The 15,974-nt window shown below is 35.4% G+C and overlaps 1 protein-coding gene across 1 annotated transcript in view; it reads right to left on the reverse strand.

Annotated features, from left to right (window-relative positions):
* The window catches only part of LOC131035952 (uncharacterized), a 30,259-nt gene extending 14,553 nt beyond the window's left edge, over positions 1-15,706 (reverse strand). The window contains exons 1-2 of the mRNA XM_057967740.2: positions 15,391-15,706; positions 9,283-9,393 (exon numbers count right to left, since the gene is read on the reverse strand). Coding sequence (XP_057823723.1) covers positions 9,283-9,393; positions 15,391-15,594 — 315 coding nt within the window. The 5' untranslated portion in view covers positions 15,595-15,706. The remainder of the gene's footprint in view (positions 1-9,282; positions 9,394-15,390) is intronic.
* Between the last annotated feature and the right edge of the window lie 268 nt (positions 15,707-15,974).

Raw genomic sequence — 15,974 nt, forward strand, 5'->3', positions numbered from 1 at the left:
TCTGCTGAATCAAGAACAGGAGAGACAGACATGAAGGGTCCTCGCTGCTCATCAAAGACTACATCGCGACTATACAGGAGACGAGATGTCTCAATGTCGATCAAGCGGTAGGCTTTGTGAAGACGACTGTATCCAGTAAGCATAAGTTTTTGGCTCTTGGCATCCAACTTGGTGCATGAAGTATCAGGGATCCAAACATAAGCGAGGGAGCCGAAAACCTTCAGATGACTGATTTTGGGCTTGCGACCTGACCAGGCCTCTTTCGGAGTCTTGCCTTTGACCACCACAATGGGTGACCGGTTCAAAAGGTAGATTGCAGTGTTAACTGCTTCTGCCCAAAACTGCTTTGGAACATGTCTGTGGTCGAGCATGGATCTAGCCATCTCAGTGATTGTTCTGTTCCGACGTTCAACAACATTGTTCTGTTGGGGTGTGTGGGGTGTGGTTAACTGGCGCTTAATGCCATGAATATCACAGAAGCTAGAGAATTCATTAGAACAAAATTCCCCCCCCCCATTATCTGATCTAAGAGCAATAATAGATTTCCCAGACTCTTTTTCAACTAGAGGTTTAAACTTCTGAAATACAGTAAACGCTTCTGATTTCTTTGCAAGAAAATAGACCCACATTTTTCTACTGAAATCATCAACAAACAGCAGAAAATACATGGACCCAAGAACAAAAGGAGTAGCCATAGGGCCGCAGATATCAACATGAACAAGCTGAAGTACTTGAGAACTCCACCATGAATCACCACTTTTGAAGGGTGTGCGATATTGCTTCCCAGCCTGGCATGCATCACAAACTCCAAGCTGTTGAGTTTGAATCTCTAGCAATCCGAGGACAAGCGCGTCTCGAGCAAGCTAAGCAAGATAGCGCACATTTAAGTGCCCATATCGTTGATGCCAAAGTGTACTGAGAGAAGACTGTCGAGCAGCCATAGCTAGGTCTTGAGAAACACCAAAATCTGCAAGTCTGAAAAGACCATGATCCTCAAGACCAACTGCAACAACTAACTGAGTCCCCCGATTAGTGATGGTGCACTGATGTGAACTGAAGGTGACATCCAACCGTGGAGAGTGTTGCAACATCTGACTGACTGAGAGTAGATTGAGTTCCATCCCTGGAACGTGGAAGACATCGAGGAAAATGAGATTCCTCCCAGCAGACTGAATCTGAATGTTGCCTTTGCCGACAACCATGTATTCTTCCCTGCCACCAAATATAATAGAATCTGAATAAGGCTGGTAGTCAGTGAACCAGTCTCGACGGTGGGTGAAATGACGAGAGGCACCTGAATCAATATACCAGGTAGACGATTTGACATGATCTGCGGGTCTTTTAGCCATGAAGGCGTAAAAGGCAGATTTTGTCTGCTTAGTGTGCTCTGCACTGTTCGCTTTGGGCTGCGAACTAGATTGCTTAGCTTGGGCAACTAAGCGCTTCCAACATTCAACCTTCATGTGACCATACTTGTGGCAGTAGTTGCATTGAATGTTCTTTTTCTTGGAGCCTTCTGATGCAGGAGCAGAGGGTTTCTGCTGGGAAGATTGCTGAGAATGAGACTTGCCCTTATCCTTGTGAAAAGATTTAGCAGCAAAGGCTTGTTCTGCGGAGGTGGAGATGGAACTGCTACCAAACTGTTGTGTCCACCAATCTTGCTGAAGCAGAAGTGTGCAGAGATCTATGAACTTTAGATCAACACCAGTAGAAGTGATGTTGAGAGTTTCGATAAAATGCACGTAGGACTTGGGTAAACTTTTAAGGGTGATTACCACAATGTCCTCTTCCTCCATCTTGCGTCCAATGGCAAGCAACTAATCACAGATTTCCTGAATCCTATTCAGGTGGTCCTGGAGCGATTTCCGCTCATCCATGACAATAGAAAACAGAGTGCTCTTGAGAAAGAAGGCCCTGCTTTTATTAGAAGTCTCATGGAGGGTTTTGAGATGCGCACATATCTCAACAACTGTTTTGCCGGATGGAATTTGAGGGAGTTGATCATCAGCTACGGATAATTTGAGAAGCATCACTGCCTCCTGATAATGCTGGTCATATGCAACCTGATCAGGACCCGCTGTAGCCGGACGCTGGGTAGTACCCAAAACCACCTAATCGCTGCCACGATATTCGAAGATGGTTAGCATCTGTTGCTTCCACGTGCTATAGTTCCGACCATTGAACTTTTGATTTCCCTCAAGCAGACTATTCGTCAGAGATGCCATGGCACGAATTTATGTGAAAACTAAGAAGGCACGTACTTCGAGGCAAAATGTCGGAGAACCTAGAAAAATGAAGAGGCATCCAGAAGAGAGCTTGAAAAACCCAGAAAGAATATGTTGTCGAAATCTAGATCCGTTGGCTCGAAAATGGAGGCACCCAGAAAAACGAACGATAGCCCAATTGAGCTCTCGAAAAACCCACCACGAATCTGTGCTCAGAAAAAAAATTGACTGAATCTAGAGGGTCAAAACCCTAGCCGAAAGTCAGAAAACGCGGGTTTGACCAAGTTGCAGGTTGTAGAAAAAATGGCGGGTCTGTACTGCGCCGAAAAACCCTCGCCAGACAAACGCGCGGGGTCGCCGCGGCAGGCAGAAGACGCGCAGGGTCGTCGCGGCAGGTAGAAGACACGCGCGGGGCGACGCGCGGCATAGACAAAACCGACAGCGGAAGTATCAAACAGATGTCGTGGGAGGTCGCCAAAAATGCAGGTCGCATGACAGTCAATCGAGCAAGCCACGCAAAAATACTCCGCGATTTTGCAGATACAGGGAAGTCACGCTAGTACGACCCTGCAAACAAGAAGAATCCCGTTACACTGGATGAACACAATCCTAAACAACCTGGCCAAAAACAAATTTCAAAAATAGAAGATTTCAAAAACACGGAAAAAATTCTTCACAAATTTTTGTTTGAAAATCTTTTGAAAACAAAAAATTTCCGAAAATCTGCAGCAAAACCAAGAGGCCCGAAAAATCTCAGAAAAAGAATTCACAAATTCTTTATTCAGGCTCTGATACCATATTACGAAGTAATTGGTAAAATATTTGCTAGATATTAACAGAGATCAATAGATCTTTATATACAAGAAGAAAGACGATGTTTCCTTAGGAAAGGATCGTGAAGAATAGAAACATTCTATTCTAGCTAACAGCTAACTAAGTATTTACAGAATATTACAGTAGATAACCATTAACAATAAATAGAAACTATCTATTATCGTAATAAAGGTTTATTTCCAATTTTAGTTTTTTTTTGTCCTAATTCCGTGTGTTCTCAAGTTGTCACTTGTCTATTTGTGGTTCCTAGCTGATTGGTTTCGGCAGTTTCCTTGTTGGGGCCCACATGCTGACTTGGCTGTTGGAAATTCTATGGAGGTTCCATCTACACTACACTTCTTCTCACATATGTTACTAGGAGCAGCAACTTTCTTTGAAGCAGTTGTAACTTTGTGTTGGAAACAATGCTGTCTTGTGTGGGGTCCACCTCTAATGACATGGACTTAGTTTATCCCTGAGGCATTTCTTCCTTCTTTGTTGGGTGATTCAAATGGAGTTGTGGGTATCTATCACCCACAATTTCTGACAAGCAGATACCATTCCCTGCAACTGCTGACAGGTGTTTCCGATTTGCCTATTAATCATCATTGAATTACCATTCACTGCAGTTTTTTATCAAGCATTTTCCTTCATTTGCCTATTCCCGATAATGGGTAGAGCCTTTTATGGCTGGCAGCAGATATCCTCTATTAAAAACATGTATGAAGATCAAGAGACGAGGAGCCATGGGAATAAGGAGCTGAGAATTATTTACTGCTGACCTTCACGGAATTATGATGAGGCAGAAATGTTGGAGAGATTATTATTTATTTTGAAGATCCCTGTGACTGGACTGCATGCCTGTAGGCAAGTTCTAATCTAAATTCTGATCAAATTCTAGAGTTTGTTGTTATTTCCATGCTGTACATTACAGATTGATTGTATCTGTGTGAAGCTGCTAGGATCAGCTACCTTTCACTGGGATCCCATCCTTGTCTGTATGACCATCAGTCCTCATGATGTAGGTTGTTATATTTTTTCCCATTAGGCACCCATCACATAGGAAGAGTCTCTTCTTCTTCAGCTCACATGTCTATGAACGAAATCATCCTCTGAATTATCATGTTTTATGTGCTTCACATAGTTAATATGGACATACTGTGCATGTGATTGTAGGCATGACAAAGTGCATCCATTCTTTTTCTTTTAATGTATTGGCAAATTTATAACTGGTGCAGTTATATTGATTCATTTTCTTATTTTCATAAGTTTTTATGGGAGTGATGGTAGAGCTATGAAATCAATAAAAAACGGGGCATGAAAAAGACGTTCATAGGGTTGTCTTTATGCTATTAACCAGTAGGAAAAGATCTATTTATTTTAAATTCTATATAAATATCTTAATTTTAATTTTTAAAATTCACAAAATACCAGCCTTTTGATTTGAGCTTTTCTGCTTCTGCCTTATGTGTGATTGAGAGTACAGAAAATATCCCAAAGCAAGAACTACAACGAACAACATTCCATTCAAGTTTGAATCATGACCTGATTAAACTAATAGAAATCTCAACAACATTAGACAATTTTCATGTATATGCTCAACAAAAAAACCACCATAATTTGATGTAAAAAGATTAACTGCTCAATGCGTCTTCCACACTGACCAGAAGCAGAAAAGCTCAAGTTAATAGGCTGGCATATACTGATTTAAACTTAGAATTTATTTATTTATTTGCAACTTTTAAAAGCAGTAAGCACCAGCTTCACCTCGGCTGTCCGGGATTCCTCTACCTGGGTATGAAGTAGGTTAGTCAGTAGCCACATTTGACATGAGACCAAAACCCAATTTGAACAAGGTAAGAGTAGATTTATAGGAAGGTGTTGGGGAAAGAACCCGATAATATAGAGTGGGACTATTCCCAATTGTTTAGTAAATCATAGTAATCACCAAATAAAGGAACAATGAATTTGATTCTAGATTTAGATCTTGGAGCTCATCCAAATCAATTAGCTATCATTTACATATAAACCTTAATGAGGATTAAACTACTCAATGATTATTGAACAATGTTCCCTGAGAATGCGTCCCCTGCCATAAATGCCACCATCCTTTATAGGGGATGTTTTAGGGACACAAGGACAGATAGGAAACATCCCCTCCCTATCTCCCTTTTTTTGAAAAGTAGGAAGCATCCCTAGGACTTCCAAAAAAAAGGGGGATGTAGTGGACAGCTAGTCGTCCCCAAGATGACTAGGGGATGTCCAAATCATCCTAGGGACAGCTAGCAATTCCCTGTGTCCCAAGCTACCCCTCAACCCCATTGGGAGTATTGCCGCCAAACCCCTACCTGAGGTGCTGCCCCTTGACCCTACTAGGTGTGTTGTCCTCAGACCCTTGTGAGGGGTGTTGCCCATCAACCCCGCTGGGGGCATTTCACCCAAACGTCCACCAACTTATGAATATAACCAAGTAATAGACCAATGATTAATATGATCACGACATCTAGAATAAATCTCCTTTGTCATAGATCTATACATCTTCATATTAGAAGTCAAAATCAAGAGTGATTATCTTGTTTCATACAATAATGAGCTTGTTCAATATACAAGGATTGCCACAAACAAAGAAGGCATGTTATAGTCATTATATTGCTAAATACAAGTTAAGTAATAGTCCGCAGGAAATGCAACTTTTAGAATACAAAAGATTAAAATATATGAATCATTCTCAATAGAGGGAAAATTGGAACAAAACCAGTTATCTTTTATTTTATCATTCCTCTTTGTTAGTTAGTTTGACCAGATAACATACAATCTTGAAGGATTCAAGAAAACTTTGAGAATAAATCCCACCTAAACATACACACCAATTAGGCATGTCTTTATTAACTCATGCTCACACACACACACACAACATCATAATTCCTATTCAATTAACCATACTCACAAAGGTTCTATAATGTCTATAATGAATGCTTAATCAATGTTATCATATAAATATTTTAAATTTTCTTATATTTTAAAAAATTTCCTATTTATTAATAGCCATCCCCTAAAAAATGGCCTTAAAAATATCCATCCTAGAAACGTGTTCCCTTATCCCTACCATCCCCACCCCGAAAAATTGGTGGACCACAGCTATTGAATGATTTGTGTTGTGAAATATTGGCATTTGTTTCATGGCTCTTAATCATGGTATGATTAATGGCTCAAAATTCAATTTGACCACCTTGATCAATGGACAAAACTATTGTTTATCATCTTTTATTTTGCGTGATTTACAAGCATGGATCAAGAGAAGACAAGTTCTTCTCCATATTCATCAAATGTATTCCTTATCATTATCACTTGTGATTCTCATTATCTAGTAAGCAAGAGAATCCTATCATTTGGAACAATAAATGTCTGTTTTTCTGTGGTGGAATTGGTTATTTATATTGACTCAAAATAATGAGAACCAGGCAAAGAACTCAACTTGAAAATACCCATAAAAACAAAATTGAAAAGGAAATGGAAGAAGAAATGAGTTCAAAGATGAAACCCAAATTCATTGCACAAATGGAGTAATAAATGAACTTGAAGCATAACTTGGAAAGAAGATAACTTACACCTCAAGACATGGGATGGTTCGATTATAAGAAAAATAATGGAGATAAGCATCATGAAGAAGAGAACAAGAAAATGAGACTTGCATACAAAATTCTCTCTAAGTTGCCGGTTCTGGTATGCTGGCACAAAAACTACACACGCACGCACGCACACACACACACGCACACACACTTGAATAAATATAAATGTCAATTAATAGTTCAAATTTGCAATATTATGTCATATACCATATATGTCTAGGACGATTCAAATGAAAATCATTACAATTACAAAATTTGAAATAAATACAATAAAAAATAGATGATTAGATCGTCTTTGTGCAAGTTATCTTCACCCCTTTGGACTTTGTGATCGGTCTCCTTCGAAAAACAAGCTACCTTTCAACATGCAGAAATAGCTTAGCAAGGGTGTATTTGAGAGAAATGAAGTTGCATTCACAATGAGGGCAAATTTTAAGTGAATGTGCTTTTTAGGGTTTTAGGTTAGTTTTGCATTTAAAAATGTTCTTTTCACCAAAACTCTTGCTCATGATGCATTGGTGCTTGTAGGAGTGCTTGGAGGCACCTTGACTGCCTTGACACGCATACCCACAGGGAACTTAGCGATAGGGGTGTTCTTGGCGCTGCTTCTGCTCTTGAGCCATTTTGGAGCAAGCACAGGACCTCCAATAAAAGAACCCAGTAACATAGAATTCTCTCAATATCAGACTCTTATATCCCAACCCACCATCTTCTCGGTTTGGAAAAAATTGGCAAGAGCAATCGCAGAAAAATTCTTGAAAAACTTATACCTCAACCTACGCTGGATGATTTTGAACATATCTTTCAAGGCAATTGGATCTAATCCACATGAATTGTTTGGCACTGATCAAGCTTTTAAAAGGTTTCAAAATTCAGCAAGATGGAATGCAAGAAATATTGTTCATCTTCAAAGGAGTTATCTTGGAATGTTGAAATTAATCAAGGAGATCAAGAACACATCAGCATTCTGGTGACACACAGAACTGTGGCCATGAACAGCACTCAAGCTATCCCAGAGCTTTACAATGTTTACATCAATGTTAATCCAGCTCATTGCCAAAGTCTCTGACCCTGTAAAATCTTGCTTATATTATCTAGTTTATTTTAATTTCAGTTATGTTGCTTATGGTTGATTTTACAGGTTATGAACATTAATTATTTTAATATGACATAGCCTCCAGAACATCATTGAAATAACCTGTTCGATTTATAAAATCTTAGGCAGTGGTATGTCTCTTTAAATTCATTTCAAAGAGGCAGATTTTGGTTACAACTTAAGCATAGATATGGTCACGATCATTTCCAGGTTGAAACTTCTTTCTGAGATCAGACTTCGGAATATTAAAATAAAAGCCTTGTTCATGAAAAGAAATATTTTAAATAACATTTAATGAATAATATAATTACAAATCCAGCTGTACCATCACACCTTGATACTCAATGTTAAAATAAGCATCACTTTTTGGTGGCACTTTCAATGCTGATAAATTAAATGCATAAATCCAATGGCTTGCAGCATACTTCCAATCAACAAATCCCACAAAATAACAAGCAGAAGCACATGTGGAAGACCAAATGCTAGTTTGGTGGCAGGCAAATTAGCAAATAATCATAAAGCTCCCCATTCAGAGATGAATTTAGCAGATTCAGGTTTAGAATCAGCTTTCATGACATCTATGTTGCCAGTTCAGGTCGAGCCTAGGTTCTGCCACAGTTCAGCCTAGGCTAAATGTGCAGGTCAAAGACAGAACCCAGGAAAAGTGCCTGGGTTCAAAAAAAGTGCAATTAACAAAAAAAAAGAAAAGAAGAAAAAGAAAATTCAACTATGAATGATAATTATTGATTTATAAGTTTATATTGATTTTCCATGTGCAGTTGCACTGGTATTAAAACATTTTGATTTGTCTTTAACAATTATCAATTATTGATTTATAATTTTATATTGGTTTTCCACGTGCAGTTGCACTAATATAAACCATTTTTATTTATCTTTAATATTTTTCATTTGGCAATTGACATTGAATCATCAGTAACTGGTGGTGTAATCAATTCCACATTTGATTTTGTACATTTTGTGCAAATTGTGGTTAAATATTTGGTGTTAACAATTCCAAAATTATAACCATTATTTACACAAAAATGTACAAAATTAAATGTGGAATTGAGAAGACCATATATATAACCATAATTTGCACAAAATGTAGAAAATTAAATACAGAATTGAGAACACCGATTATGCATATATATATACACACACACAGCGTTTGTACATAAAGATTGATAGATATACAGCTGCCCAGCTGTGATGAACCCAAGGAAATTTTTTTGGCAAACTGCTGACCCTTGACTGCGAACATAGATATCAGCCAGTGTTAGGGTATAGTTTGGTTAAGCTAGTTATTTGGGTTTCTAGTTTGAATGGTATAAAATGATTTAGGGCAAGATCAATAGATCTTTAAGACTGAATTGATCATGATTTTGTCTTTTTACTTTTCCAGAGGTTTACTTATAAAACTATGCTTCAATTTTTTTGTCTTCCCGAGATGTAGAGGTTGAAAAATTGTAATCAGATAACACAATTGCTTGAAAAAAAATGAATAACCAAAGAGAGGCACCTTCAATTTGTCACCATCTTCCACAATATCAAGATGAAGGAGCCAATCACCTTCATGCTTCTTCAAACTACAGATATTCTCTGCTACTTCTATAATTTGGTACTCTGAAAGCTGCAAAGAAAACAAAAAAATCCAGAATTATATAAGATGATTTTGTTGATGCCAACCTTCAATAGTTTCGCACCCTACATAATCAACTTGGAAGCCTAAAAATTAATGTTTGAACAGTTAAAAAAGTAAACCAAAACCAATTAGCAGGCACAAAATTTCAAGGATTCGACATTTGATTCAAGGTATATGACATTTGATTCAAGGCATATGCACAATTGTTTTAATATTTGACATTACAATTAAGCAAAATCTGCACAGCATACACAAATCGTCCAAGACTTAACATTACAACTTGAGCAGTGGAGGTGTCTATCCAATTAAACTCAAAGCCTCATAATTCAACAGCAATGTATATTGGCACCAACATCAAAAACTATTCATCCTACATTTGCTCAATTTTGAATCCTGGCATTGCCATTTAGACAGTAAAACAGCACTTCCACACAATTTCATAGGCATTCAATTTCTGATATTAAATATTAGATCTTCCAGAACTTTTATGCACAAATTTCCCAACATTGGATATTATAATTTGAAAATATTTATCCACAAATTTCAATGATTTAACATCATAACTCAGGAAGATTAACACACAAAACTTCCAAAAATGTAAGATTAGAACTAAGAATTTGTACATAATTAAGAAAATTGCCAATAAAAGAGTATTACGTTTGGGGAGGTTTATACTAAACAAATCCCAAATCCCAAATCCCCCATAATCAAAGAACACTGATGCATTGGAGCCAACTTCAAACCTAGTAATATTATTATTTTAATAATAATAATATATCCATATCGTTTACTGTACAAAACAGGTCTGATACTCAACAGTAGAACTGCAGGAGCTTTACCCACAAAATTTCTGGGATTTGACATTAGAGTTGAGGGAGATCTTCTGCAGAAAACTATTAATATATGATGTTAGAACCTGGGGATATCATGTGCAAAAGAAAATCTGAGCCTTGATGTTAGAAGTCAAGGAGATCCAATGTTAAAACTTCTGAGACTTCCTTTGATCAATACTGTAATTTCCCAGGGCTCAAATGAGACTTGAACGTTGGAATTAGACAAACACTGCACAGTGGCATCCAGATACATGATACTTTGTCTAAATGTGAAAATTTGGAGTCTTTAACTTCCAAATTTTGACACCAGAACATGAGAAGATTTATGCACAATTACGCAACTGTTTTATATTGATGTCAACATCAAATATATGTCATCCTACATGGTTTGATTTCATATCCTGTTATTTTTTAGAAGGTGCAGCGTTTCCGATATACAACGCTACAACTCAGAGACTTACAAGATAATTTCTGAAAATTGCAATTAAAAATCGAGGAAATTTAAGTATAAAGTTTGCCAACTTAAAACTATAATTTGACGAAATTTGTGCATAATATTTCCAAGATTAAATATTATAACAAACTACAAAGGGAGATTTATGCACAAAAAAAATTAGATTTAGAATAAGAACATTACAATTCAGTAGATTCAACCACACAACCATTATTAAAAATTATACTCAAGGATTCATGTAAAGAAACTTTTGAGATTAAACATAAAATATTGAGGAGATTTATGCACAAAAAATTAAATGTTCAACATTAAAGCACAAGGATATTTATACAAAAAATTTATGAGATTCAGCTTTTAGAACTAGGGGAGATTTATGCCAAAAAATTCTAATATTTTAACTTCGTAAATACCAGTGCTATTATTTTATGTTCTAACAGTTAAAAGAAAATTGGAAAATACTAATAGTAAAATACCGTTACGTTAGCACCAACTTCAAAACTAGGCCATCCAATATTATTTGCATTCAATAACTGATATTATTTTTTTTACAGTGAAAATAAAATATTCATACCACTTAGTGGGCACAAAATCTAGTACCCAAAAGTAGAAAATTGGAAATCTATGTACCTAATTTCCTAGATTTGACATAAGAATTCAGGAAGATTCATGAAAAAAATTGCTCGAGGTGCTTTTGTAATTAGAATCTAGGGAGATCAATAAGCAATAGCTCCTATATTTGATATAATACTTCTTCATTTTAACATAAAAAATCTGGCATCTATGCCTTTGGGAAAGACCCATGCTCAGGTTTTCTGATACTCAACCCTATAAGTCAAAGAAATATATGCAAAAAAAAATTAAAAACTTAAATTAGAATTTGGGAAGACATGCACAAAATTCTAAGATTTGGCATTAGATCTTGAGCAGATTTACACAAAAACGTTAAGATTTGACATAGGAACTCACAGATATTTGTGCGGAAAAAATATACATAATAACATTATAAGTCAAAGGAACTACTACAGAACAATTTTGAAGATTTATTACAATTATTGAGGAGACTTATCCTAAAAGAGTTCTGAGATTTGACAGAACTCAATAAGATTCATACACAAACTTTCTCAGAATAACAGAAAATTACAGGGATAATTATGCACGGAATTTCCAGTATTTAACAGCAGAGCTAAATGGTATTTATTATATATGCACAAACTTACTAAAATTGATATTAGAACTCAAAGAATTGTGAACAAATTGAAATATTCAAAGACTTGAGACTAACACTAAGGGAGATTTTTGCCAGTAATCTCAAAACTAGGGCATCCTAGAAATGACTTCAAATTATATTCAAATAGTAAAAATAGCATATATCCCATATTGTTGAGACTTGGACTCAGCAAGCTGTTATTTGACCCAGAATTGATCAGAAGACATAGTCAAAACCTGGCAATTAGAAAAACATAACATATATGAAGAATATTTTTAATGGTTTTGTTTTTAAAATGTTTGAATTGATTTTCTTTCTTCCTTTTTGCAGACTCGGCCAAGTCTGAGTTAAGGCTGCAGACTCATCAAGTATGCAAATCAATGCTAATATTCAACATGACTGACTCAGACTCAAATCCGCAAGTTATTGCCAAGACATCTCAACACTATGGCATATCCAAACTACTGAGTAGATTGAAAACTTCTACTACTCAAATGCTAAAAATTCAAGAGATCTATGCACAAATTTTCAAAGATTTAAGATTAGAATCCAAGGAGTTTTAGGGACAAGCTTTATGAACTAGGAAATTAGAAATTGGGAGATTTGTCATTTAAGTAGACAAGTACTGACATTTAACATTAAAATGTAAGGAAAATTAAAGCACAAATTTTCAAACATTTACATTGAAACTCAGGCATATCTGAGAAAATTACATTAAAACTTTGAAAGGTTTATGCACCAAATCTCTGAAATTTAATATCATGAAAAAAGAGATTTATGCATAAAACTTCAGAGGTATGGCATTCAATTAGGGAAGATTTATGCATGAACCTTCTTGATTTCACATTGAACTCAGCGAAATTTATGTACAAACTTTTAATTTGACATTAAAACGATTGGAAGCTTACACATAAAATTTTCAAGAATGGGGATTATGCATAGATTTTTCAACTTCTTAAGTTTGCAAATGTTGAGAGATTTATGCACAAATCTTGAGATTCAACATTATAACTTGAGTTACTAATATATATATTAAATTTCTCAGATTCAATAATTATAACTAAAGAAATCTATGCAAATAAAATTATGAAATTTAAAATTGGAACTTGGGAAGATTTATTCACAGAATATTTTGGAATCTAACATTAGAATCCTGTTAAAACACTTGCGTGCATAACATTAAAATTGTGAAAAATTGTACACAAAACTTTCAATATTTTAGGACATTTATGATATCACCAAGGAATTGGGAGAAGAGGCGAAGGCAGTGGGGGGTTTCCCAGAATGAAACACCAAATGAGCAGGCATCCATCCATTCATGGCATATTCTATATGTACATTTGTGGCATGCATAAAATCCTAAATTTAACATAAAAAATGGTGGAGACTTCTGCACAGAATTTCTCACATTTAGCATTAGCATACAGGAAGACTTATGCCCAAAGTTTCTGAGATTTAATGTTACAACAAAGGAATTTATACACAAAATCTAACAAATTTGATATTAGAGCAAATTCCAAAGATTGGGATTATAGCTTGGGGACATTTATGTACAAATTTTCTGAAACTTAACATTAAAAATGATTAAAATTTGAGCATAAAATTGCTGAGTTTTTTGCACAAAATTTGAAATTTAACAGTAGGAACAAATTTAATATTAGAGCGAATTCCAAAGATTGGGATTATAGCTTGGGGACATTTATGTACAAATTTTCTGAAACTTAACATTAAAAATGATTAAAATTTGAGCATAAAATTGCTGAGTTTTTTGCACAAAATTTGAAATTTAACAGTAGGACTTGGAGAGCTTTATGCACAAATCATGTGAAAACGAACATGGAATCAATGGAGATTATGTACAAACTTTACAAGACTTCATCACGACTGGAGCAGATTTATGCACAGGCCTTCCAGGCTTGACCTTATAATTCCTAAACACTAAATTTCTAGGAATTATATAGGAAGATTTAGGAACCAAATTTATGAAAATTCAATAGTTTTAAAAATAAATTTCAAATGTCAATTCTCTAAATTTCTCACACTGCTTTTTCCAGAAGTGCTTCATGAAATCTTTTTAAACATTAACGTTACTTTTTAGGTTCGATTTTAACAAAGTTTCTGAGATTTAACAGTATGCCTTCAAAATATTTGATAACAATAAATGATATTTCTTAGATATGACACTGGCAGTAAGGAGATGTATACGTGAATATCCTGAGATTCAACATTAGAACTAAGGTGAATTGTGCAAAAATTTCTGAATTGAACAATAAATTACAAGTAAATTTGTTAGTAAATTACCAAACAACCTTCGTAACATAAACAGCCCAGAATGGGTGGATTTAAGCCTTTTGTCAAGTAATTAAAAGATGATGGCTTTCACAATAAAGTCCCGGGTTGAAATGCCCAGAGGACCTGATAAAGTGTTAAAATTGGATAAATTACAGCATCCAACAAACTGACTGGAGCACACGAGCCCAAACCAACGGGGCCAGGTGCACATACAAGGAAAAGATATCTTTGTTGTGACATGTAAGACCACAAGGAAAATTTACCGAACCCAAAAAAAATATTAAGACGGAGAGGAATTATCTGTACCATACATGAGATTCAACCTTAGATCCTGAAGATTTTTATGCATAAAACTTTCTGAAACTTCATATTAAAAATCCAGAAATTCATTCACAAACTTTTTGCAATTTTAGATCAGAATTTGGGAGTGCATAAATTTATGAGATTTAACATTGGAGACCAAAGAAGTCTATTCACAAACTTCAGAATACTAATAGTAACACAAACTATGGAAACTTTATGCATAAAACTTCTAATATTTGTGCACAAATTTTCTAAAATATAACAATACATCTGAGAATATTTATCAACACTTTTTCTTAGTTTTAAGAATGGAACCAATATATACACAGATCTTCTAAAAACCGAAATTAGATATAAAAAGTCAAATGAGATGAGCTCAAGTAGTCAAAGTATCGTAGCTTCCAAAGTAGAGCACTGTATTAAAATCCAGGATTTTGAAAATGATAAATTGTTAGTGTTAGATAAAATTTTCTGTCCATTTGGTTGGGATGTCGAGGACCATGAGTATGCAAGTCTCTGACAACTTTGACAGAGAAGGTCCCTAAGTTGTAACATCTAAATTAAATATCACAATAAGAGAATTTTTACTTAATGACATAAAAAACGAAAAACTCGTCATAAATTCTGATACTTTAGATTGGAAAATAGGAAAACGTTTATATGATAAACGAATAAGATCAATAACGTTAATAGCCGATTGGTAAAAACTTCAGAGATTTAAAATTAAAACTGAGGAGATTTAAGGGCAAATTTTCACATACAATTTAATTCCAGATTCTTTGAGATCTAACAATAAACCTAAGTCGAAGTGAACTCAATAACCTACTGCAAGAATTAAGCCTAAATTTCTAAAACAGAGGAGAATATGCACAATAAATTATTCAATGAATATCTACCTTCTGGGGAGCGACTTTCTTGCGCTTTTCTGTTACTTGACGGTGAAGCTGCTGAGAGAGTTGTTCGCAAACTCCACATTTGATGTAAGGAATATCTTCCTTTCGAGCGACTGCATTTTGATTTTTAGGACCTCCAAATGCTCTGCCAGAAAATACTGTAACAACTATAAAAAATACCAGGGGAATTAATCTCAACAAAGCCATTGCCTTTGCCAACCAAATCTTCCCTGCTACAGTTAAAATTCTCTGTGATGTATATTCACTATATATATGCACTTCTAGAGTACATTTTTTCTGTATATCTACTTATGGCATTTTTTTATTTTTCCAAATATATGTTGTCTTTGCTTTGTATTTTGAATACGTGTTGACTGCTACGGCTATCGTGAGTCCAGTCAATGGACTATTTGAATGTCATTAATGTTACGGCTATTGGTTCCCATGAACTTGGAGACTTTGTGATTGGTAGAAAAAGGTGGCGGTAGAAGATAATTGGTTCCTGTGTATTTGGAGTCTTTCCGATTGGTCAGGAGGAATTAGTATGATGTAAGCAGGATGCATTTGTGCCTAGGCCCTTCTTTTAT

The sequence above is a fragment of the Cryptomeria japonica genome, chromosome 3 (genome assembly GCF_030272615.1).
Source record: "Cryptomeria japonica chromosome 3, Sugi_1.0, whole genome shotgun sequence".
NCBI classification, from domain to species: domain Eukaryota; kingdom Viridiplantae; phylum Streptophyta; class Pinopsida; order Cupressales; family Cupressaceae; genus Cryptomeria; species Cryptomeria japonica.